At 35.5% G+C, this 27,431-nt stretch overlaps 1 protein-coding gene across 2 annotated transcripts; it reads right to left on the minus strand.

Annotated features, from left to right (window-relative positions):
- Positions 1–3,214: 3,214 nt before the first annotated feature.
- Positions 3,215–27,431, minus strand: LOC140151830 (cytokine receptor-like factor 1). 2 transcript variants are annotated; one of them, XM_072174158.1, is made up of 9 exons: positions 27,319–27,431; positions 15,455–15,693; positions 13,596–13,880; positions 11,450–11,576; positions 10,468–10,631; positions 9,397–9,551; positions 8,439–8,578; positions 6,035–6,124; positions 3,215–3,344 (listed from the first exon to the last, which is right to left on the minus strand). In XM_072174158.1, exons 2-7 carry the CDS (start codon positions 15,543–15,545, stop codon positions 8,552–8,554), a joined length of 849 nt encoding a protein of 282 aa, XP_072030259.1. In that variant the 5' UTR covers positions 15,546–15,693; positions 27,319–27,431; the 3' UTR covers positions 3,215–3,344; positions 6,035–6,124; positions 8,439–8,551. The 2 variants fall into 2 exon arrangements, with proteins under 2 accessions (XP_072030259.1, XP_072030258.1); XM_072174157.1 differs by having other exon boundaries at positions 27,302–27,404.

Genomic DNA, 27,431 nt, shown 5'->3' on the forward strand with positions numbered 1-27,431 from the left:
CATTCTGTCGAAGCATTAATTGGTGCCAGACTCTTCCTCAGTATTATAATTATACATGCTGCGAGAAAGAAAACTTTGTGACCAAAAGTAATACCAAAATTAAAAAAGGGTGGAATGTACCCCCATATCTGCTGCACATCCCCATACACACCTTTCTACTCAGACCAACCCCTGAGGTTGCCACACCTACTTAGGGAACAAACCAAAAGATCGATGACGTCCTATAAACAAAACTAGTTTCGTTTAGGGGGGAGGGGGTAAAAATACTCGATTACGTTTGTACAAAAACATCGGTCTGAAGAATGTGTCATTATTATTATTATGTCAAAATTTTCAACATTTCATTATTAAGTTTCTGGCAGGGAGGGAGGGGGTCGGCTGAGAAACGAAACTAGTTACGTTTATAGGACGTCATCGATCTTTTGGTTTGTTCCCTTAATAAGCTGATGCCCATTTATACACCTGGGTGGAGAGAGGCACTAGAAGTTAAGAGCCTTGCACACTAGAAGTTAAAGGCCTTGCATCCGGGCCTTGCATATTAAAGTACAACATGATGGCATAAACCCATACCCTCAGGATCATGAATTAAAGCCAGTACCACTGAGTCAATCCATTTCAGTACACCACAGAGGTTTGTTTTTGATGGAAAAAAATCCCACAAAATGGTCCTCTATTGTTTTTCATGACTGCAGACTTCCCCAAAGCCCCAAGCCAGTAGGCCTAATAAGTTAACTCAGTTCACCCTAAAGCTCACCTAACTCTTCATATGGATTAGCTAAAATTGTAGTGTTTGCTGCTGGTGATACGCCTTGTGAATTGTTGGCTGTTAACTCGATGTGATAAGCATATGTTCTATTCAAATCTGAAATGCAAGAAAATTGTGTTAAAAGTACAATTATTTAAAAGTACAATTAGAGAATATTGATAAGGTTCCACTGCCTGAACAGAATTGATCATGTCTCACCTCCTTTTTCAACCAAATCAACGGTAATAAATCTTGTATTGAGCTGGAGAAAAATTCCAGAGGTACATCATTACCGGTACTTTTCCATCCATGGGGGACATGCAAATTTGACATTATCCAGAGACTTTTACACTTTGCTGTGTATATCATTTTTTGAAAACAACTTTGTCTCTGGTTTCATTGGAGATTGAACATGCAATGCAACTTTTTAATGATTTTGCTGGATAATTTCTTATCTTTTTATCTGCACGATTTTATGAACACACAGGGTTGACCAGAGACAAACCTTTATTTTTTGACCTTAGCTCTAGATTTTACAAGTAACAATAACAAGCCAATCTCTAAGAAATGTTCAAAATCAAGCCAGAATCTTTGTTGAAACCCCTGTTGAAAATATATATGTAGAATTTAGATATTGATTAATAGATCAATTGATTGATAGTAACTTAAACAGGTGCTGTGTGTGATTGATTAATTGTTAGCTTGATTGTTAGCTTGACTGATTGATTGATCATTTGACCAATCATTTAATCATGTGACATTTTGGTCCACTATCCGGTGACAGTAAATCCATTACTAGATCGATAGATAATTGATAAATCTATAAATCAATGATTTCACTGCCAGGATTTGAACCGAAACTCCTGCAAAGCAAGTAAAATTTAACTATTCAAACTATATATTTTTCATTGTACAAAACATTTAAATGAAAAATGTGACTGGACACCACTGAATCAGCCGTAAAAGTCGGCCCCCGGTCAATTTTGTTTTATTTTGTGTTTAGAAAATATATATCATAAGCTTTAAAATGGTGTATCATTTGACTTCAAAGCGATATCCAGAAGCGGGGTTATGGTTAGACTACCCGTAGTCCACTTGCCCATTGTGCATACTCTGGATATTGTATTTAAGCTTTAAACTCTGATTTAATTAATGTGTGCAAAAATGATAGATTTTCACATCTGATCAGTCACCCTACTCCCTCTGTTTGTTAGCTTCCCAAGTGGACTACTGACATTGCCTTGCAGTTAAGATTTTTAACACGGGACTCTATGGAGAGTTAGGCCAATTTCTGGCCTAACTAAAATTGGCCATGATGTAATGCATCTTTAAATGGATCTGCCTTGTGATTGGTCGCCCATACCTCGCTATGGTTTAAATTGTCTGGGCCTGCGCCATTACCAGTAACTACACCGTAAACAACTGTCTGTGGTATTTGCGGCGCTTTTGTGTTGACGCTGAAAGTTAATCTCTCATCAAACATCTAGCGCCAGATTTGTGGTTAATGGACTGATAAACAAGTATGCTTGACAGTGTGTTTTTAGAGAGCAAAGTCCAGGGGGTAAAGTTCTGCTTACAATTCAAAGTTCATAGTCGAATTTTCGGGGTTCGCTATCAATAAACTGGTAGATTCCAAAATCAGAATTGCTCAGTATTAAAGTGAGCTGTTATAATTATGCAAGATAATGTTGCATTCAATTACTTTTATTGTCACTAATCGTCTGATATTTTTACTCTATGACAATTTTACTATTGAATACTTTAATTTTAATAAACATCAGTATAATTTTGAGTTCAACGAAATGGGTTCATCATGACTAATAATAACATATTTTAAATAAAATTTGACTATGGCATAGTCTAGGTTATGATTTGTTGAACTCTGTTCCTTCAACAAAATTGTACCTTTTTTTGGTTCTACATGTGTCTCTTTTTCCACATTTCTGGTAATAAATATCAAACAGTCATAATTGGCGGTCATTTCAAATCATCCCCAAGTCATCAAGGTTCAGGAATGTCCTCTCATTGTTAATTGTTTATTATACATACCTAGACAAAATACAATGCTTTGTTATCCACCACTTGAACAGGATTTAGCCAAAGCAAACAAAGGCAAGAACTATTCTATAGAAATAGGTAGAAGCTTATTATCCTCTTCAGCAATAGAATTATTGATTGGTTTTAAACAGCGTTTGATGAGATAATTGTCGCACCGAATTGAGATAGCTATGGATACGACATTCACACACATTTTACACTGTAACTCAAAATACAATTTGCAGAGTTTACGGCTCATTCGTAGTGTCCACTCACAAATATTGTTTCATAACATACTACATAAGTACTTGTTTATTTGTGTGTACATGCTAACCAATGACAACGTAACAATTTAGTCATTCTTGGTTTACACCCCTGCCCATTTTCTACTTTTATGGGGGAAGAGAGAACCAAATTTATGACATCTTACCTGAATCCAATAGTTGGTGTGATTTTCATTAACATCGTATATAGGACTATGGAATGTGTCACCTTCATATCTACCAATCACTGTGATGTTGTAGCCATCAATCTTTCCGTTTCGCTTCATTTCAGGTATATGCTAATAAAAAAAAAGTAATGGTTTAAAAAATAGTGTCAAGATATGTTAGATGAGCCCTTCTCATATAATATTTGACTGATATCTTTTCATAATTTTGTGTCAGTACGACAGCAACTTAGCTCACTTCCGTAATTTTACCGGAGTGACCTCTGCTGTTACGTAACGCAATGTTGAAAATCAGGTGGCAAATACGTTTTTTTTAGAAAAAATCAAAAAAATGGAATACACGAGTCGTTTCTCCATAATTGAGCCCATAGATAAGATATGAAACATGAGTATAAGGCAAAGAATAACGTAAAAAGTTGAATTATTGTGGAAAAATGAATGCTTTTGGTGCCAAGTAGCCTAAAAATGAGAGAAAATGCATGTCACTATCACTAAAATGGTTATATCTGCAGCTTTGAGGAAACGCCGGTCTAATGCTTTTCTGTTGTGATAAACATTAATTAACCACAGCTTGTAATAAAATTTCAGCGAAAATGAGCGGTGGAACAACCTAGTCGTAGGTTGAAAAGTTGCGTTCTTTGAGTCCTCGTGCGGAAGCGCCGACGTTGCAAGTGTCACGATGCTTCACGAAATGGATCCCAGCCGGCGCTGTCTATTATACATGTTATATTGATTAATATAGCAATTAAAACGCGTCTATTGTTATATATTTTATAAATGCAAAATACTCTATTGTGTAACAAAATATTGTAGTCAGTCAAAGAAGGTAGTATCATCTCATTTAACTGAAGTACAAGCAGTTTTGAAAAGATTGTTGTTGAGTGAGATCCTTGAACACGTTGAACGAGAAATAAGATAGCAAAAGAATACCCTTTGCCCGAACAAGTTGCGATGGCTTAGTGGACAGAGCGAAGGTGTGCAGTGCCGAAGGTTGAGAGTTCGATTCCCATGTTATCTTATCGATGATGTGGAATTTTTCAGTTCGGTTTTCTTTTCTTTTTTCCTCTCCCTTTTGTCTTTAATAATATAGGCCTAATAAATGTCGGCTTGAAGGCCCACTTTTTTCATGATTTATTTCTTGTTCATGTTTAAGCCTAATCCTACATTCGAGTTCATATCTTTTTAAAAAATGCATTTAAGTTCAGTAGCTTTCAATATGATATAATCAAATAAAGCATGTCAAACTTAAGTAATTTTTAAAAGTTCAAGAATATATATAGGCCTAGGCCTATCAAATAAAGGAACGTCAACACAGATTTTCACAATTTTTTAATTGGACTAGACCCCTCCCATATCGGCATCATTTTTTATGAGCTTTTATGCATACATATCAAATCAAGAGATGCACGAATTTGAAACCTAATATTTTGGCATATTTGTAATTTTTACACAATGTTCAACTTACACCTCGGATTACAACTAATATATTAATTGGAATCAGCCAAGTTCGATTGTCTAGACCAATCCCCAGAACACCACAGTTAAGCGGTCAAGATAGTAAGTGTTTTCTTTCATTTTAATCCAGCTACAAACTGCTTCAAATGTAACGTGAAAACCTTCCTGACAGTTATTTACTAATATTATAAATATTGTTATAATTTTTGAAATGACAAAACTTCAAATTTGCCTCAATCGTATATTATGGCTTTAATAAAAATATGAAAACTAGGATTTAAAAATATGAGTTAAAATCAAATCAAAAATCAAAGAGAGGTGCTTATGGGTTGAACCAAGATCAAACTTCCAAATACATGTATTTACCACTAAGCCATACCAGAGATATGATTAATTCGGTGACAATAATAGCAATGTTATTCCCACTCAGTGCCTCACTCGTGTATTCTATTTCTGGAATGAATTAACACCGTCCAAATAATGTAACACAAACCTTTATGCTGACTTTTAAAATTGTTTGAACATTGGGAGTATTATTTTCAAGTTAAATAACCAACAATGGACAATTGACAATGAAAGTTTCTTTGCAGGAAAAACATCGGCCGTACAATATATGGCGTGACAGTAGTCACGCACACAAAGATAAACATTTCAACATGTTCAATATACGACTACGAATATACCCCAACCAAAATTCACGAAATTTTCAGGCAAGCTAACTTAAGTTATTCTATAACATGACACAGATTTTTGATTCCGGCGCTTTTTCTTGCTTGATGATATGAACATTTTTGTGTTTGTGACATGCAATTTTTCTCATTTTCCGAGCTACTTTGGACATGTTCAAGCTTCTTTTTTTCCATTTAATTCAACTTTTACACGCTATTTGTTGCTTTACACAAATGTTTGATGTCTTATCTGTGGTCAGGGTACATGAATGATGCAATATACGACCTGTGTCTTCCATTTCTGGAGCTATTTTGATAAAAAGCGTTTGCCGGCTAAAATTTCAACATTGTGTTACGTAACCCGTGTTCACCAACCCGTATAAATTTTCTGTCGAACAAAAGAGGTCACGAAGTTGCTGTCGTACTGGTGTATGATTTTGCTAAAATTGTAAAAATATGATCAAACAATGCCAGTCTGTTCTGTCAAATCCCAAAGTTGAAAGGCTTCAGCAAAAACTAAATAAATAATAGGCTCTGCAAATTAAAAAAAAACAAAAAACAAACAAAAAACAAACAAACAAAAAAACAAAACAAAAAAACCCACCATAATTTAAACAAAATTGACTTTTAAGTAAGTTAGTGATGAGTTAGAAATAAACAAAAATCGTTTTCAAAACTTACTTCCCAAGATAGTAACACATCCTTGAGATTGTTGTTGTTTTTTCTGGTTTCTTTCGAGTACTTTTGTAATGCGTGGTTCTACATCAGGTTCTATAAAGGAACAATTCATACAATTATATTCGGGAATGATATATGGTGATTACTTGTTGATCATTTGATGGTGCAGTTAGACAAAATATTTTGCACAAATAATATATCTGTTAACATGGTGAAAAGGCCTTTAAGTAATGTTCTCTTTATGTTGAATTAAGAGAAAAATTAAGAAAACCTTAAAACAGATTGTGAAGTTGGTCTGAGATTGGACATTCGTTATTTACGTGAATTTTATTTTGAAAACTATTTTTCTGCATCAATCTAATGAAATAGAGTAAATTGACACCATTTTTGGACATTCAAAATATTTGGTCAAAAATTTCAAAAATGTTGAAACTTCATCACTAAGCCAAACTTTTTAGACATTTGTTATTAGGCCGAATTTTGCCCTAAAAAACATTTTTCGACACCGATCACATGTCCTGGAGTAATTTAACACCATTTTTGTACTTTAAAAAAAATTGGACCTAATAACGAATGTCCAAAAATTTGGATATTACTACAGGACACGTGATCGACGTAGAAAAATGGTTTTTAGAGCAAAATTCGGCCTAATAACGAATGTTCAAAAATTTGTGAAGACTGTGCTATCCAGTTGAAATCCACACTTCCTGGATGCGTGATTCCATTTGAAATCAACACACCCAATGTGGGAGATTAAGGCCATGTATGAGGATGAGATAAGGGGGATTTCTTTTGGGGGGTACTCTGGGTAGAGAAACTTAGGCTACATATTTTCTGAATAATCCAAAAGATTGTCACATACCTATTTTCAAAGTTTCAAAATCTCATAATAAAATGTTTTAAAATGTATAAAATTCTGACTTTATATCTGATCAAAGACAATTTGTATAAATCTTGGTAATATCCAAGACAATATATGCAACGGAATAAATCTAAATATTACACAATACTGCTTTAATTTAGTTATGTTTCAAAATAAATATAACAATGTTGTTTTGACTTTAATCCATTAAAAAACTATAACAATTTGATAAGTATGAAGTTTAAAGACACTATACTAATCATGTTACACCACCCGTCCCTATATTTATGTACAGAAGTTTACTACAGCGAGTATATGGAACAGATATGTGAAACACGATTAGTATATAGTGTCTTGAACATGAAATAAACGTAAATATGACAGAATGTTGCATATTTGTTTAAAAGTAAATAATAAAATCTTGTTTTGACTTTAATTCATTTAATCAATAATTATGAAACACTACAAGTATAATTCTTGATACTATCCCAGACACTACATACTAATCGTGTTTCACCATCCATCCCTATACTTTTGTACAGAGATTCAATACACACCAGTTTCTTTACATTTTAAAAGTTGGTCAAGGGCCCAACAATGAACATGCAGTGGTTGGCGTGCCGGATTTGGCCTGTGGACTGCCTGTTTAGAACTAGTGGCGTCTATTTTTTTTGACATCGAGGGGGGATGGGGTTGGAAAAAAATTCTTGAACTAGTGAATCCAGCACCTTTTAGTGACTGAATGGTACAAATGCATGTGAAGCGCACGAAAAATTTGCCATTTTGAAATATGGTGCAAACATGGAATAAATTCACACAAAGCGCGCAAAAATGTGCACTTTTGGGCCTAAAATGGCCAAATATGAGGTAACTTTGATCAGAAACACACATACAGCCATCAACATTGGGGGGATGATTGTATGGACCATCCCCCTGGCAAAAATATTGGGGGGATTTATCCCCCTATCCCCCTGGGATCTACACCTATCATTGATACTATCCAACAGTCCTGTATTCACTATTTATAAATAGCAATATATAAATTCTTGATAGAGAGCAATGGAGGTTGCCATTATGGCTGGGCGCCAGTAGTATGTCTGTAGAGTTGACCTCTAGCACAGTGTGTGGTCTTCCTGTACTTTTCAATGGTAAGACAGTTGACTTCAGCAACTTGTCGGTCATAATTTGGTGTGTTTTACCGAATAAAAACCATTATAAAATAAATGGCGCTCGGTAAATGTTTAAATGCTTTCGGTAACTTTTCTCTAAAATCAATTTCTCATAACATATGCAAGTTACAGGATCCCCCAATCTTCAGATTTTTGGAACATGTCATTTTTGTGAAAATTCATGAATACCGACATCTTGTTTTCCTATTCATTTGTTTGGAGTGAATGCTTATCTAGATACTCTTTGCTGATACGATGTTGTGTAATGGCTGCGCCCATGTACCCTATGGAGATTTATAAATAGCTATATATAAATAGTGAATACAGGACTGTCCAAGACACTATACTAATTAAGAACCCATGCAATTATACTTACTTTCTTCCTTCAAACGTGTACAATTGCTCTTTGACCAATCACTCCACACATCATTCAGCGTGTTTTTGCTGCTAATTGCAAACACACAATTGCATAGGGTGGTTGTAATTCATTTATTTTTTATGAGTACCATACTCTATCTGAAATTTGAAACAGAATCAAGATTAAATTTTCATATTTATGTTTAGGATGGCAAACATCCCTTATTAAAGTACACACTACAGCAAGTAATTCCAAATCTGATTTTGACCCGGGGAGGGGGGGGTACTTTTTGGGAGGGATGTGCGTCTGAGCTTCGAAACCATACCGAAAATAGGGACCCATATCTAAGGATTTTCAGGAAATAAGGACCCATATTTAAGGATTTGAGCTTGAAAATAGTAAAAGCAACATGTTTTCCTGAATGTTTTTCACACATAGCACAGAAATTCTAAATGGGAGACCCATGTCTAAGGATTTTTTCTTCAAAACATAGACCCATGTCTAAGGATTTTTTGTGGAAAACCTACCCATTTGGGCGGCACATCCCAGGGATATATCTGATATATTAATTATTATTTTAATGCATTGATATGACTTTGTTCCTACTGACGGTTCCTTAAATGGGAACTGTCAGACGGCGGAGCTCCGTCCAATTTTTTATATAGACCTATACCCCCTCCCAATGCACCTGGATAAAATTCTGGTGCCACCACTACCCGGTTCTTTGTCCTTTTTTTTGCAAATGATAGGGGGCAGCTGCCCCTCCTGCCACCCCCACCCTGTGGTGCCGCCACTGTATAGAGATGTTAAGCTCGCAGAAAAATACACGTACCACCACATCAGTTTTGACAAAAAGTGATTTTTTTTATCCCCAAGACAATGAACAGAACCTTCCTGTTTTCTGTTAGGCCTATATATTAATATTATCATTGCCATACATATATAATCACCGACAGTTGGAATATTATATACATACCTGAACTTCAGTCCACTCCTGATTGAAGTTGGTATTATATCTTACTTTGTAGTCAACGTTATAATAATCAAACTTTTTTATTTTGTCCCATTTTACACGCACTGATTTACTGGTGGGTGATCCAAATCTAACTTCATTCGGTGGATATGGTACGGCTGGAAACAAAACCATAAGAAAGTATGCGATTATAGCAGAAAAAATATTTGTTTTATATAAAATTTTGCATTTACAAAACAGTGTAAATAATACTGTACTAAAAAGGAATAAAGAGTTATGGTTTGTTGAACTTTGTTCTTCAGCAAAAGGGTACCTTATTTCGGCGCTTTTTATGTCCCTTTTTCCACATTGCTGGTAATAAATATCATTGGTGATCACTTCAAATCATCCCAAAGTCAACAAGGTTCAGGAATGTCCTCTCTTTGTTAATTGTTGGTTAATCCACCACATGAACAGGATTTAGCCAAAGCAAATAAAGACTAGAGCTATTTACGAATTCTATACATATACGCTTATTATCTTCTTCAAAAATAGGATTAATGATTGGTTTAAAAGGTGTTTGACTGACACTAGCAAAATGAGAAACATGTAGCACCAACTTGAGGTACCTATGAATACAACCTTTATGCACATTGTGCACTGTAACTCAGAATACAATTTGCTGACTTTACGAGCGGTTTGTGGTGCACGGTCACATATATGAGCTGAACAAATGATGCAAAACAAAGAGAATTTGTATTTGATTGCAGTGTCACTAATGTGTGTCGCTATGTTTATCATAACTTACATCAGAGCTTTGATGTGTTATGACCATCCCATACACCATGTAAATACAGTGTTATGAACACTGTGTGAACACGTTCTACTAATATTTTGATTGTGTAAATAAAACGATGGGACACATCGTTTTATTAAAAATGTTGTATTTTGTCACAAATACAGTGCCTTTATATTTTTGCAGAGTATAGTTTATCAAAATACATTACAATCATGTACAAATCAGAATTTTGAATAATATTGAGGGCATCCTCCTCAATAAATGTTACAATATAACTTTAACAAATCACCACTTACCAGCATGTAAAGAATGAAATGCATCACTTGGACTTGTGGCATTTTTACCAAGATCATTGCAAGTAAGTACTCGATACACATGGTACTTGTCATCAGTTTGCCATGTACAACTGCTATCAGATACAGTCTTGTTGCTGCACTTCACAGAGTCCCATTTATCACGACTGTAAAAATATGTATGGACATTTGGTCAAAGTTAAAGAGATCATCATACTTCTTGAGCATATCATACCAGGCAATCGCAAGGAGCCTAGTGGGGTTTTTTTGTGACGTAACTGCCGTCGCTTATCAGAAAAGTGATTGCCGATATCGGATTCATAAATCGCTAGCATGCCCTAGTGTCAAGTCACAAGCAGTTGATGTACATTGCTAGCCACCATGCCCACTGGACACTGGTAGCAATTTTTGAATTGCACGCTGTGACTGCTAGTATAATTGCACTATAGTCTTACACAGGAAGTCTAGAAAAGTTATATTGGAGTCAAAAATAGGATTAAAGCTATAATGTACGATTTCCATCAAATTTTAATTTTGTTATTCCTTATTCAAAATGATGAAATAATGTAAGTAATAACTGGTAGCTGAAATAACAAAGTGAAAGACACTTCACTGACTATTTTGGAGAGTTTTTACAGGGGCCTTAATGTCTGAATACAACATTAAGTCAAAATTGCTCTGTCAACCTGACAAACAGAATTAGGTTTGAATTTTTGTTACCGCTTTCATAATTATAAAAATCGTGCATTATGGGATATGAGGAATTCACTTGACTTTTTACTTGCCATCAAAGACAAGAATTTACACAAAATGAGGTCATATGCATTTTTACATTGCTTGCAATATGCTGGTAGACAGGGAAAGCTAGGGAACCATGGACATCCTCAATAGCTGGGTGTCCTCGGCTCGATATCAAGCTATATTTCAGGGGTACGTCTTCATATGTAGGTCTTCACAAATGCACACGCACACAAAGTAAACTCACCCTGTTTTAAGCTGGAGTGTGTAACTGGTTTCTAGATGACTGTCTCTATCAGGTTTGTCCCATTTACAGTGACCATAGTACATGTCATGACTATAACATTCAAGGTTCTTGGCTGGATCAGGAGGATCTACAAAATATAAAGACATATTGCACACGATTAACTGACTGCCTACTTCGGCATCTGAATGATTAATTGGATTTTCCAAATGATGAGTATTATTTTATATCTGGTGAGCAAATGCACCCATCAGAGATTTTGCCCCCAGTTTTCTCTCAATATAAATCAAAATCTATGTGGCAGTTTTTGTGGAAGTTTCATGATTTCTTACCCCCCTGAAATTTACTTCCCCCCCCCCATTCCCCCCAAGAATTTCCTCTTGCCACACCTGCTCAGGTCATCATTATCATGAGTATCATCATCATCATACACTGTCTTCATGTATGTGTAATTTCGGCGGTATTCATTTTGCACAGTTTTAGCTGTTATGAACAGTTTGTGTTTTGTTTATTTGCCTTTTCAAACAGTTACACATTAAAGCCTATGGCTTTCAAATTTCCCATTCTCAAAATAAGTGCCAAAAGAATAACCTTACAGAAAAGCCCCAGTATGTATATTATCTTCACTGAATAAATAACCATAACCAACTTCCAAATGATATGGGCTATTCCAGTTGAAATCCATACACCCCTACGGAAGACATGACCTTAATCTTCTACACAGGAAGTATAAAGTTCAAAAACAGGGTTACCTGAATGGATGACTCCATTTGAAATCTATACCCCCATGTGGAAGATTAAAGGTCAGTCTTCTATAGGGGGTGTATGGATTGAATAGCTCAATGGATATCAAAAGTGAAAGCCATACACCCCGGGCATACACCATGTACACATTGCAATTAGATAATGTTTAGGGACCGTTCACAAACACTTGTTAGGGGGCCTGATGCAAAAAAAATTTCATAGTGAAAATATTTTGGGGCCCCTTTACAGATCTCAAACATTTCAAGCCCCTTTTTGACATGAAAATTATGGGTCAACCCCATAGAAAAGCATATAAACTTAATTTTCCCAGGAAAATGTGTGGTCATTTTTTTCAGGGCCTCCCCTTAGGAGGGTCAAAGCTTTTAAGGGCACCCCTTTTTGCATCAGGCTCGAACAACATAGCCTTTGCATCGGGGCCTGAGATTGGAATTCCAGTTTCCTTTCTCACGAAGTAAGGGCAAAGAGTAAAATTGTACAATTGTGTTTGGGAGTGGCCTTCTCTTCTTTTCTCTTTTCCTAGCTATTTTCTTCCATTTCGTGCTTTGTTTATCAAGCTATCTAGGCCAGCATGCATATATTAGCCTACACTGGCTATCCAGGCTTGTGCATTTGTATGAGCTTGGAACGGTCCATGGTTTTCCCATGGATTAGCATGTGTTCCTCACAGACCAACCTGGGTAAACAAACAAACAAAGTGTTTGTGAACGGTCCCTTATGCTGGTCATTACATGACTTGTGGTCAAGGAAGAGATGTTGTGTTTGTTTTTTGATGCACTTATAAATCAGGAAGTGGTTTTATGATTCATGTTTCTCAATATTCAATGCAAAACCCAACAAATGCACATACTGTGCACAGTGGTTGATTCTCAAACAAGTCACTTTGCACAAAAGTCACCGTGACTTTATATTGCCATTAATACATTTTTTTCAAACATAACAAAGATCAATCTTTGTTTGTAACAACCACAGATCAAACTGTTGTTTGTAACAATGAATCAATGGTATTTATTGAGTCAGGAATTTCATTTCATTTAGCCTAAGAGACAAGTAAGAGCTGACAGCTAAATTATTGTTTACTTGCTTTTTAAGGATGGTCACAGTATAGCTTGATACACTGCTTAAAGGACATGACAACCAAAAACAAACAGTAAGACAAGCATTACAGTCTCAGTAGCAGATCCATGGTTTTGAAAGGGACCTGCTCATGAAATCTGTTGTTGCTCATTTGGCTCGCCCATATTTTATGGCAAATTTGAATGTGACTCTATTGTAGTATAACCCATTCTGGGGGAATCATCAGAGTTGAATAATTTGTCACAAATTTGGTCAAAATTGCCTTAAAATCACCAACAATTTATTTTTAGAATGTTTAAAGTTTACTTACATCCTACTTTTAAGTGAATATGCACTTCAGTTTCACTGTGGCACCGACCATCTTCAAGTACCACACAGCAGGTGTAGTAACCAGGTTGGCCATCCTCCACCTGTACCTCAGAAAATACCAGTTGTATTGTACCATCTTCCAACCTCCTCATGCTGCGGGATGGTAATGGAGTGGCTCCTTTATACCAATTGATGGTGGTTTTAGGACCATCGATGCTGCAATTGAATTCTACATGGGTTCCTACTGGAACTACTACTGTTGTGTTAGGAGATATGGTAACGGTAGCTGCATAGAAATCAATATGAAGATGAAAACAGAAGAGAACACATTAAAATAGTTAGTAGTGCAAAAAATGTACTTATACATTTTGTTCTTCAGTTTAAGGCATTATTTGCTTCATAACAATACTTTATATAACAAGTTGTTTTAAGTTAAAATATAACTCAATAATTTAAATAAGAAATGCTCATGCTCATTAATGTGTTTAACTCACAAGGAATCACAATTATTGGAAGAGGTACGCCTTTTATTTTACTTATTACAATCTTTTTTATTTTGCTAAAACTGTCATCAAAATTGAGTCATTTGTTACTTTACGAGATATGAAATGAATATTTGTAATGTTGCTTAAACATTAAAACATTTTGTTTAATCTTATAACAAAATAAATAAAAAGATTTGTCTCACAACCCTGCATGCATTGGATTTCTGATGGTGAAACGTTCAAAACTAATTTTTATTTTCACAATTTTTATTTTATTTTCAAAAAATGATGACAAATTGCCATTGGCAAAACATAATGGGTCAAAACCGGTGAGTTTCAAGGGGGTAGCCCCCTGAACACCTGATTTATTGATAAAATAAAAAATAAACACATATTGGATATGTAATCCCGGGTATGTAATAGCTCGGGAGACATAAGACAAACCTTTCTTTTTTGGCCTAAAGGTAAGATATTTCTATATTCTCTTATATTGAGACCGAAACAATCTGTTTCCAAATTTTGAGTTGTAATGCTCCAGTAATTGTGATTTGAGAACTAAAAATGTTTATAAAAATGCACTACTCTGTAAAAAGCAATGGATAACACTTAATAAAATACTAAAACGTGTTCACATTTATATTCTTCACGTAAAAGTATAGGAGGCGTTGCATACAATTAACACTATAACACATTAATAGAAGGATTTATTGATGGATTAGTAACACTTTAACATGTTTATATTGGTGATATAAACGTGTTGGCGTGTTTATGTTTTTATCACAAATACCTGTATAAATGTGTTATGTTGTTAATCGTATGCAATGCCTCCTATACTTTTAAATTATAAAAATAAATGTGTTCTAGTGTTCATTAAGCGTTATCAGATGTTTTTTACAGTATATAGGATAGTACACACTTCTGGTGGCAACTACCACTTTTTACCATGTTTTAGTTCACACCATCGCAACAAAATTTTCAGTTTTGTTGCGGGAAAATTCTGTCATCTGATTATTGGAATGAAAGAACGATTCAACATCAGGTTGCTGGAGTTTTCAAGCAAAAATAAAATTGGCTATTCCAGTTGAAATCCATGCACCCCCTTTTGAAGACATTACCTTAATCTCCCCCGCAAGTGGTGTGGCTGATAACCCCATTTGTAATTTACACTCCCTGTGTGGAATATTAAGGTCATGTCTTCCATGGAGGTGTAGGGATTTCAACTGAATAGTCCATTTCAACCACATCCACTTTGTACATTAGAACACATTCAGAAGGGTAAAATTTGCCCCAAAGATCAAGGGCAAACCGTTCAATGTTTCTATACATCCAAATAAGAACAATAAGATTGATTACTGATGCTGACGCAAAAACTCACCATTAGTGTTGATGGATTGTGTGTTAATGAAGCTGACAAGTACACTGATGATAACAGCCGACACAAGCACGGAACGCATCATTGTGTTCATCTTAGGCGTACCCTGTATCTTAGATAACCAATCGAAGTAATTGTTTGTGGCATCCCATACATCTACGGAATGGTTGATGCATTGACTGTCAAACAGGTCACGGTAGTTAGTTTGTCACTGTCTCATAAGGATCAGAAAATCTGTTAATCTGCATGTCGGAAACAAAATTAAAAATAATAAGAAATCAGTTCAATGCCATCTACGTCACAGTTTCTAAATGTTTAAAGGAAAACGGAAATGATAAAAGTTTAAATGGAAAAACAGTGGCATGATCGACAGGAATTATAAGTGGTTAAGGCACATGTCTTGTAAACCTGAGGTCCTGGGTTTTGATTCCAGGGCGGGATCACTTGTACTTCTTTTGCTTGCCTCCTTTATTATTTGCGATGGCGAACCTGGTGTAAAATTATGTTTACAAGTTTAAATGTTGGCTGCATGAAGGTCATATGATATATTCATAAAATTTGCCCATGTTATTTTTTGTTTGGTGTGTACATCTGGGGTGAATCATGACACAACAAAATAAAACAAGAAAACAAAACAAAATGAGACACATCACATCAACATGATCAAGGAATCAAGGTTATGTATATTTTCCCCATACAAAATAACCAGGTGAATGTACTTCCTGATGCCCCAATCATTAATGTTATTGAAGTTATTGTCACAATTTAAATATATTGCTTTTACAGACTTTTCAAGTAGGGTCAGTCAGGATTTTTTTTTCTGGAGGATAAAATGACTGATGATTTTTTTACAAACATATTTTGAAAAATATTCTGAATTTGTTAAAAAAATTTCAGTCAAATTTTTGGGTTTTTTTTGTCGCCTAAGCTGTCTTTTGCTATACAGAGAGCCTGGAGGTAACAGATGACCATACAGGGATATGCCACAAACATTTAAATTTGAGTATAGCCTACCATCCCATATGGAGGGAGAGGTTAGCACTAGTTACAATCCAACTCCTAAACCACCGCTCGTCCTGTACGCGCTCGGGCGCTCCACGCTCGCAATCGGGGCATCGCGGTCAGAGGGAAAGGAGCCAGTTCTAGGAGAGGTTAGCTCCCTGCCTGAAATATTCATGATAACTGATTTGCAAACTAACTATACTGTTATCACAAGGCCTAGGAACTATGGAACCCTTCTACAAACCAAGAACATGTAGGGGCCTATCTATAGAGTAGCAAATAAGCATTAACACAGCACACACAAAACATTTTTAAAAACATTTTAAACAGGTTGATGTTATGAAAATGTTTTCAATCCTTTATATAACCTGACATTAAACATTTTCTGGCAACTTTTTCCACATGATGTCAAAAACGTTTTGTGTTTGCTGGGAAACAACACACAATTTTGGTTTTTGTGCCAGGTTTGCTTTTGGAGTCATGATTTTTTTGTGGAAATGCAAGCCTGGGAAACACACAGCCCTAAGCATGCTTTTACTATGGCCTCAAAAAAACCCCAATGATATCTGAAAAATAACCTCTCGGACATAGTTCTCTGGTGACATATTGGTTTCAGAGGTAAACAGTAAAAGGACCTACCTGGTAGGACTACTCTGAACATGGATAAATAAATACTAGTAGTAACTAATAATAAATTACCCAGAAATCCAGATATATCTATTATGTTCCTGGTTTATGGGGGCTGGTCATATGATGCATGCAAGCATTGCAACATTTAGTTTTTGATGTGTGACACAACTTTCATTTTTAAATACCATTTTGAAAACACCTGTTAATAAGGAAAATGATCTCATTGCTTGCAAGCTTTCACCTGTATAACTTTATAGTATGTACACATACACATCATTGTAGTTATAAACAGTGGTGTAGCATGGGTCATCCGATTGGGGGCACCGGTCTGATTGGGGGGGGCACCAGGTCTGATGGGGGGGACAAGCCATTTTTGGCAATTTTCCTATAGGATTTTCTAAATTTTGCAATCGATTGCCCCCGTGCCACTATGACGCTACGCCACTGGTTATAAAATGCAATAAAACTTTGTCATTTCATAATCGATAATATGTTACGTCAAATATCTGGTGGAAATATATTATTGATTTTAGCTCACCAAACATTTGTTAGAAGTATTACTGGAAATAAAATAGGAATAGATTAAGTAATGAAGACATGTTACATTGAATATTCGTATACACATTCACTTAAAAGTCTGTATAGCCCTACCTAGAAAAATTCATTTTTTTTGTATTTTAGATTTGCATTTATTTGTAAATCTTGGAAGTGTCATTTTCAAAGGTATACATAGAAAAATACAGACACAAATTTGGTGTCATTTTAAACCTTAATCTATCCACCTGCCTAATATGCCACAGACTTGGTTGTCATTTTTTTCTTGATTTGACACAGTGTTATTAACTGTGTTAAAATGGTTCACTCTGTGGCGACAATTTTGTAGTAATCTTTGATTAGAACTGGCTCAGTTCTCATCTAATATCATTTCCCCCTAAATCCACTTATTCTATTCCATTAAATTGCAAGTATAAATATTGTGCTTGTTATGTGGTCCTGAAAGTGCATAAACTCAAGTCTCAGAGAGGGCTTGTCAGTATAATGAACTAATGAAAAGGTTGACTACAAAAACAATTATCTTATAAATTACATCTATGCAGTTTCCACCTCGATACACCTGAGTACACAGATATTTCCAGCACATCGAGTCTAGTCTCCACGCAGTCTGTGTTATACTACACAGTTGAGTACATAGCATCATAAGAGCTGTGTGAGATCTAGTGGAAAATAGACATCTGTGATTGGTTTTTGCCAAACCTCAAGTGTTCCCTTCATCCAATCAGAATTTTTTTTATTGAACAAAAGTAGAAATTGAGTCAGAATTTGCAAGAAATCTATGATTTTATCAATTATACTGCAGTTTAACATAAATAAAACACATATTTTGAATTATTATAAACCAAAATATGACATTTTCCTATAGTCAAATTTCAAAAAAAGAAAAGAAAAGTGACCATGTTTTTTCAGATTCTTGGGTCGGTCAATAAGGGCAAGTCAACTTATTTTTTTAAAGCCCTATGAGAATGTCCTCATTTTTGTTTTCAAAACACTGATTTTCACACAATTGTGATGTACATTATGTATTTCTTACACTGCAAAAATCAAGGCCTTATGCTGGTTTCATACTTTCTGCCGCTTGCCGCTGAGCGGCATGCCGCTTCATCATGCCGCTTGTAATTTTCTGCAGCGGAGCGGCACACCAGTGGCGTAGCTGCCGGGGGCAGGGGGGTGATCGCCCCCTGGCAAAAATTGCCTATTTGGGCCCCTGCCCCCTTGCGCTATTTGGGCCCCGCCCTAGCGCAAGGAAAAAAAAGAGGAAAAGGAGAGAGAGAGGAAAAGAGAGGAGAGAGAGAGACAGAGGAGGGGAAAAGAGAGAGGAGAGGAGGAAACTTTGAGAGATGGGGAATCCATACGATATGCAATACCATACGATTATTATCAACAAGCCTGGCAAAAATTGTCTATTTGGCCCCCATAGTGCAGGGAAAAAAGAGAAAGGAGGAAGAGAGAGGAAAAAGAGGGGGGAGAGAAGGGAAAGAGAAAGAGGGAATCCATAGGCCTATGATATATGTAGTGCCATACGATTATATACTCGACAATATACTTGACTTCTTGAAGACAAAGAAATAGAAATCTTTTGAAATGCAATTGCACAAAAGCACTTATAGGACACGGCCGTTTTTAACGTCTACTTTTATCGAAAAACAACGAAAACTGAGGGGTAAACTATTAGTCTCAGATATATACGTTTGTGGCGTGTCAGACGCCTACACAGCGTAATGCCCACCGTTACTGATGAGTACGTTGAAGATATGGACTCGTAATACATATTACGCTTTAAGCTTACTGAAAATTAAGTTTTTAAGCTTACTGAAAGTTAAGTTTTTAAGCTTACTGAAAGTTAAGTTTTTAAGCTTACTGAAAGTGAAGTTTTTAGCTTCCTTAAAATCCCATTAGATCATGGTTATATAATAGTTAAAGTGTCCAATACCTTCAATTTAACAATAATTTTGTCTCTAAGCTAAAGCAATTAATGTAAGTTTAATTGAATCTATTCCAAAGTGAAAGTCCGATTCTTGAAGACCCGGTCAGTGGCCCGAATAAAACTGTGACGGTGAATCTGAACATACCGGTACGCTATTTTAGCCTATTTAACATCGTAAAGAAGTACGACACAGCAAAATGTACAATTTACTCCAGATTTTAGGCCCCGTATAAATAAGTTACCTAGCTGGTTAAAATAGACTAAAACTTATCGTGTATTGTTGCGTACATAATTGGTCTTTCAGAGGAGCTTAATGATGAAATCGAACATACCGGTATGTTATTTCAGCATCGTAAAGTACTACGGAACCCAGTACAGAACAAGACATTAGACAATGTAGGGAATAGAGCATTTAGTTACGTAGCTGGTTGAAACAATCTAAAACTCATCGCGTAGCGTTACATTTGTAACACGGACCAAATTGGTCCTTCGAAAGAGTGCGACGATGATATCGGAACATACCGATACACTATTTCACCACGGAACCCGTAAATTGCTACGGAACCCGTAAATTGCTACTGAACCCGTAAATTACTACGGAACTCAGTAAATTGCTACGGAACCCGTAAATTGCTACGGAACCATTAAATTGCTACGGAACCCGTAAATTGCTACGGAACCAGTAAATTGCTACGGAACCCGTAAATTGCTACGGAACCCGTAAATTGCTACGGAACCCGTAAATTGCTACGAACCCGTAAATTGCTACGGAACCCGTAAATTGCTACGGAACCCGTAAATTGCTACGGAACCCGTAAATTGCTACGGAACCCGTAAATTGCTACGGAACCCGTAAATTGCTACGGAACCGTAAATTGCTACGGAACCCGTAAATTGCTACGGAACTCAGAAATGCTACGGAACCCGTAAATTGCTACGGAACCCGTAAATTGCTACGGAACCCGTAAATTGCTACGGAACCCGTAAATTGCTACGGAACCCGTAAATTGCTACGGAACCCGTAAATTGCTACGGAACTCAGAATTGCTACGGAACCCGTAAATTGCTACGGAACTCAGTAAATTGCTACGGAACCCGTAAATTGCTACGGAACCGTAGAATTGCTACGGAACCCGTAAATTGCTACGGAACCCGTAACAAAAATTATATGTAATGTAGAATTTTATCGGAAATTTTGGAAGAACTACGGAAGGACAAAATATAAAAAATGGAGAATTTATCGAGATTGGTAAAAACAAGCGAAAAGTCATAGCGTATCGTTACGTATCTCACACGAACCAAATTAATGCTTCGTAAGGGTTGACAACAAAATCGCAACTCACAATGATTTCAGTCGGCGCACACACACTACATGTTATACTTTTGGGTTTCTATGTAGAGTTTACATGTACATGTACTGTATGTACTGTAGTACAGTATAGTGGCTATAGTGCGTGTATTAACTATTATCAGTACATGTCATATCATTTCTGCAAAGTATATGGACTGTGACACTGAAGCTCGCACAAATTATTATCATTAGCATCTGTTTTACTTGTAAATAAAACGAGGATGATTATTAAGTGTTTTTATGTTCCAATATTCTGACTAAAATACGCTATAACGTACGGTATGATTCGCATTTTGTGCAGTGAATTTAGTGATGGTGTACGGACATAAGTTGTCTATTATCAAGCATCTAAGGAGTGTGAACGGTAACTCTTAGATAGCATTTTTATCTAAAGCTTCTGGTTTACTTGAAAAATTAATAAAATATAATTGGGAGTGTTTTTGTGGGTCTATTCTAGTGATCAAAATGGGCTATTTTCAACTTCGAAGGACATTTCGTCGCATTATTATCGGCGATCGATTACATTCGGTAACTATGTAGGGTTGGGCGGTATGGGGAATTTTGAGTCAACAGTACCGCTATACTTTGTGTGCTAATTGGTATCGGTAGTTTTAAATTATAACTCTTTGTATCGCCCAACACCACTTAAACCAAATAAGACTCCTTAAGTCAAAACTGAGGGCGCTCTAGATTAAAGTTGACATCACGCATAGGCGGCGAACGGCCGTGAGGAGCAGTATATTGACTAAAACAAATAAAACAATAAAAGGGCCAACCCAAAAAGAAAAGTCGAAAAAGGTGGTCAAGAAGGCTGTGTCCGACATGTTTCATGCACACTTTAACCAGGAAATTAGCAAGAATTATTGCCAAAATTCATGTCTATTAAGACCAAATTAGTAATAAAAAAGCAAATTTTTCTCGTGGAATGCGCAATTTCTTTGAAAAAGTAATAACCCAGTTTACCATTTTCCCTCTTGGGCCACTGTATTGCCAAATTCAAACTTATTTCCTTTGTTTTTTATTTTTCTTTGATATATTTGAAAGTGTATACTTTTCTTTGAAAGTACACTTTCTTTTCGATGGGGGTGCGTCGCACCACCCGCATCTACCCCCATTTTTGTTTGGTGTATTTGGGCCCCCGCCCCACACAGGCTTGCCCCCCCCCCTGGAAAAAATCCCAGCTACGCCACTGCGGCACACCGCTGAGCGGCAGCAGCATGACTCTGAAAGCCACTCTTGAACAAAACAACAAAACATATTGTTGAATTCATATGACTGACAATATCAGTCCATGCACCGATTGACTTTGCACAATTGACTGACTGATACACGAAATGACGAATGAAATAGCAATTTTCTTTATTTTACCTCATTAGATTGGCTCAAAAAACAATATCCATTTTTAACAGAAATGTTAAAATTTTGCTGTAACTATAACAGAAAGGGGAAATAAATGCTCAAATTAATTCATGTAATATACCTTGCCCTTTCATATGCAGATAGGCACAGTGATTATACAAAAGGCCCAGATATAGTGATTATAATTATAACAAATCCGGGTTTGAAAAGGAGAAAAACAACCACATGTGTTGATGAGATGCTGGCCTGGGTCCGGAATCTTGTATATGCTCTCGAGAGCCACCAACACCAGACAGTGTCAGTCGGCTCAGAAGTTGTTTAAGATATAACTTGGGATATATAAGTTAGGATAATTTGATGAATCTTGCCCCTGTTAAGTTAAGGTTGGGGTATGACGTTTGGACAGTATTTATTGTGGGACATTAGAGCACATCAGACATATCGAATTGCATTCTGAATACTGAAGAATGTCATTCTGATATCAAATAATTTTGATTTTTGAAATTGCAATTTAATACACATTTTATGGCAAATCATTAAAATTGATAATTTTGATATTTAACAGTACTTGAAGTAAACTTTATAAATCTGATGATTTATGCTTAAAGTGTATGTAGGTGGGATGAAAAGCTGATGATCAATTGAAAATTTTGACCTTTCGTATTGAAGATATAGATTTTTTTCCCAAAACACCAACAAAAATTAGGTCTTTTTGGGGAAAAAATCCATATCTTATATGAAAGGTCAAAATTTTCAATTGACCGTCGGCTTTTCCTCCCTGCTACACACACTTTAAGAATATGTTATTAGATTTATATAATTTACTTCGAGGACTGTTATATATCAAAAATTTGAAAAATATCAAATTTTTATAATTTGTCATAAAATTTGTATTATATTGTGATTTTCAAAAAATGAAAATTATTTGATATCAGAAAGACATGCTTCTGATTCAGAAATGCAATTCGATAGGTCTGAGGTGCTCTCATGTCCCACAAAAAATACTGTCGAAACGCAATAAACGCTCATTTTAGATCCCTTAAAGTAAATGTATGAGAAAGTAATCCAAATTAAAACAATTTTAATTGTTGCATTTTGTTGGCTGGGTTGTTTTTCAGATATCAAAACAAAATTTTATTGTCACCCCACACTTAAATTTACACATGCTTGCTATCATCTTCAGTTAAGGTAATTTTTGTTGGCCAATTCTGACTGGAATCAGCCAAATTTGTTGGCCATACATGTACACACACATTTGGCACTATTGTCATAATTTAGATTACAAATCTCCATTGCATATATATAGTTTCACTTGCTTAAAAGTTATTTTTTCAGAGTCTTAGTTAGCAGCGGCGTAGCTTGCGACATCACGCAGCGTCTTCATTCAGCGTAGTGTAAACACTACGCTGAATGAAGACGCCGTGATGGTGTCGCAAGCTACGTCGCTGCTAACCAAGACTCTGAAAAAGGTAACTTTTTAAGCAAATGTCAAGAATGACAGAGTCCAATATCAGTATCCATGCTGCTATATAGTTTCACATTGAAATGGTCAAGAGAGCAAGTGCTTTTTGCCTTTATTTTACCCTATAGTTTGGTTTGGTTTGGTTTAAAGGATAGTAATCCTTCCTGGCAGTTATTAACACAAATTGAATATTATGGTAAAGGAAGGTCAGACGTTAATACTGTATGTAGTGCAATTTTCAGAGAAATAGACATGCATGATGGGTTGGCTACACAGTTTGGAACTTGACCTGGAAACATGAATAGGCCTATACAATATCAAACCAACAATTGTCTTCAAATTCCTATCAAATACCATAGACATTTACAGTACAAACTACAATGTATCATTGCCACCTACGTATGTAATGAGCCTAAGTGAAGAAAAGAACTAATTCAAGCAGAGAAAAATGTGAAATTGTGGAACAATGAATGTGAAAAATTCAAAAGGATATTCTCCATGTGGTATGTGTATCAAAACTGTTTGTGGCAAGATCTAAGAAAATACTTTGGTACGAAATGCAGAGCAAAAGAAGTTGGGTACAGTAAAAAAAGCTGAAACAAAGTAAAAATGATGAATATACCATGTTTAAATGTTTGATTGAATATACCTATAACAGATTATGAATAATTATTTTGTTTCAAAAACTTTGAAATTGTATCACAGTTTGATTCTTCATAGGAACCAAAATAAACTTCCTTTAGTTTTCACCTCTTTTGCCGATCATCTTATCTGATGTAAAGTACCCTTTTCTTTTAGCCTATTGTATTTTTTTGAGCAAAATGTTCTTAAAAATTGCTTTATGTCACAGATAGACTTGTACTGCATGGGCAGTTTACTGGTGAAAAGCTCTTTTGTATATCGCTTATGCTTGTTTCCACAAAATGGAAACCTTCATACTTGATCAATTTAGAACACTTGAAAATAGGTGACACAGAGTTAACCATCAAAACTATAATAAGATAAAACATTTAATTAGCACCAATATCAATTAAGACCTCTTCTAAATTCGAGGCCAGCTTTCCCTTCTAAAGGGATTTTAGAAGTTTTTGTATTTTAGAATTTTATATTTCAATGGAAATGTGCAACTTGTGACCAACTTTGAGCTCTATCAGTTTGATGGACAACTTCCTATGCAGCAGCGGTGCTCTGACTGGGAGGGGAGGGATGTTGCCTTGCCAGACCTGAAATAACATGACAAACATGAGTAAAACTATTGGTGTGCATCATATGCTTATATTACTTTTTATTAGAGCAAAATTAACCTCCAATTTTGGACCATTGTCGCACCCTTCACATAAATTTGTCCAACTATGGAAGGAAGACTACTTGCACATATAACTCCTGGAATTTTTGCATTTTTGCAATAGATGCATTCCCTGCTTATTTAATTCATGAAATTTGCCAATAAAACTTGTGTACACCCAAGCTCAAACAAAATCATGTATAATCTTCCATATCGATTCTGAGAGAAATTGATCATACCCTCCCCACAATCTATGCTAAAGTTTTGTGCAATAAGCATTGGTAGTACACATACTTTAAACTAAAGCCAAGAATTTTCTGCTTTACAAATGCTAAATTCCGCTTTTCTCCGCTTTGTAGTTTATAGCACATTTCTGACATAATAAAATTTCACAAGAATCTTACTTTTTAGTCGGGTGCTAAAGGATTGTGGGATACTCGGCGTTGTATGGTAAATCTATGACGGATTTTACTTTATTTTGATGAATTTTGAAGACCCATTTCATTAGTATTTTATTTATTTATTTTCAATTGTATTTTTTTTCTTTTTCTAGGTAATTTTTGCTTATTTTTTTAAATTTTTTTTCTCAGAAATGCGTTTTCCGCTTAATTCTCGAATTCATGATTAAGGAATTTCGCAACGCTGGAGAATTCTTGGCTTTACTTTAAACAGTTGATAGCAACATGGGTTAAATTTTATCACTTTTGTAGAAATCACACAAAATTCTTGTAAGAAAATGAAATTAATTCTCATCTTGGGTTATGTATAATAACTTTCCAGCAAACACAAAAATGCTGGGTTGGTTGCCTAGTTTCCAAAAATTTAAGAGATATTTGTGAATGAGAATCATGTGTCTATTCATTTCAAGCAAGTCAAGTGGATCCAAAATTACATCTGGATTTGGAAGAGACAGAGGCAGTCTTTTCAATAAGCATGAACCCATGGAGGTGTCACTCAACGATAATAGTGTACACACACACACACCCATGTGAACAAAAAAAAAAAAAAGCCATGAAAGTTTTGGTCTTTTCGGCAAAAATTAACTCCAAAGATGTATTTTTGCACCAAATGTGACATGAACTAGCTTGAAAAACACCCCTTATTCTTGAAAATTGATATTTGAAGACCCCTATATGTGAAACACACATTTTGTGTTCTTTCACCACCCCCCAACAAAAAAACCCCTCCTTTTCACTTGGTCATGTGTCTACAACTCGGAAATATTAAATTGTCAGTTTCTTTATACATTGTAGGATAGTAAAAGCATTTACAAAGCTGCATTTTGCAGAAAACCCCAATGAAATACATATGAGCAATTAAAGAGCTTCCAAAACAACAGGAAACAATACAAAATATTTCCTTTGTTTGGCTATATCTCAAAAATCAATATTTCCAAGTTCCGACTGATTTTGCTTGATCGCATCACATAGTACTATACTGCAAACAAATCTTCTAACATGTTGAACCCACTGTGATAGCCAGAAGCATGACTGGAGAAATTTGCCTAAAAATTGCCATTTTTTTTGGAAATTTTCCTGATCAATTCTCTATTTTGACTGTGGTGAAAGCCCAAGATCGTGGGATCCGGTGTAGAATCAATAGGAGACGTTTTTCCCAATATGTTGTTGTTGAAGGCACTATAATTAATGACTGGCTAATCACAAAAATCATCCCGAATCAGATTTTGTATTTCTTTGTAAAGTGAATGGGTGTGCTAATATACCCTGAAAGTGATATGACGTACCATGATGACTGAAAACAATCTAATGAGGGTAAATTCATTTTAACCAATGTTGTGGGTGTTTGTCAGTACATTCATATGAATTGAGCCAAATTTAGCAACACTGCCATTTTCTTTGTTTTTATTAAATTTTTATATGAAAAAATATTGACTTTTCTAGATCACTTTTAAGCAATTCCTATACTCATTTCAATTTGTTTAGGCCTACCCTTTTGACTGAGTGCCTTTGATGTCATGTTGGCATGTAGTTTCAATTTTATATTAATTATAACTAAAACAGCTCTCAAGCTGTTCTTATATATCAGATGATGAAACTTGTATACTTTTATTTTACTTGTGTACTTGAGAAATCATTTTCAAAATGTGCATAAGTGAAGAGTCAACAGACTCAACACGGGATCTCCACTAGGAGCAAACTTTATCACTGCACTACAAAATCACCTAGCATGCCTTCCTCAAAACCCAGTCAACACATGTGTGTGACACACACCAATAATTATATGCAAACTAACATAAAAAAAAGAAGTTAAAAACTCACTTGCCAATTGGTCATACCTGCTCACATTAATGCAATCCAAGTGAGATAATTTCCCGAAGTGACGTTGGTAGTTTACTACAAATATGAATACAACATGTTGTATAGGCTTTATTCCATAGGTATATTTCCT

This window comes from Amphiura filiformis, chromosome 5 (assembly GCF_039555335.1).
Source record: "Amphiura filiformis chromosome 5, Afil_fr2py, whole genome shotgun sequence".
NCBI classification, from domain to species: Eukaryota; Metazoa; Echinodermata; class Ophiuroidea; order Amphilepidida; family Amphiuridae; genus Amphiura; species Amphiura filiformis.

Bases quoted from the DNA above. Each gene is read 5' to 3' on its own strand.
- LOC140151830 (XM_072174158.1), bottom strand. From the start codon at position 15,545: ATGAACACAATGATGCGTTCCGTGCTTGTGTCGGCTGTTATCATCAGT. The intron at 13,881-15,454 runs GTGAGTTTTTGC...ATTTCTATGCAG, and splicing joins ACAATCCATCAACACTAATG to CTACCGTTACCATATCTCCT. The intron at 9,552-10,467 runs GTAAGTGGTGAT...TTTTGTTTCCAG, and splicing joins ATTTCATTCTTTACATGCTG to CCGTACCATATCCACCGAAT.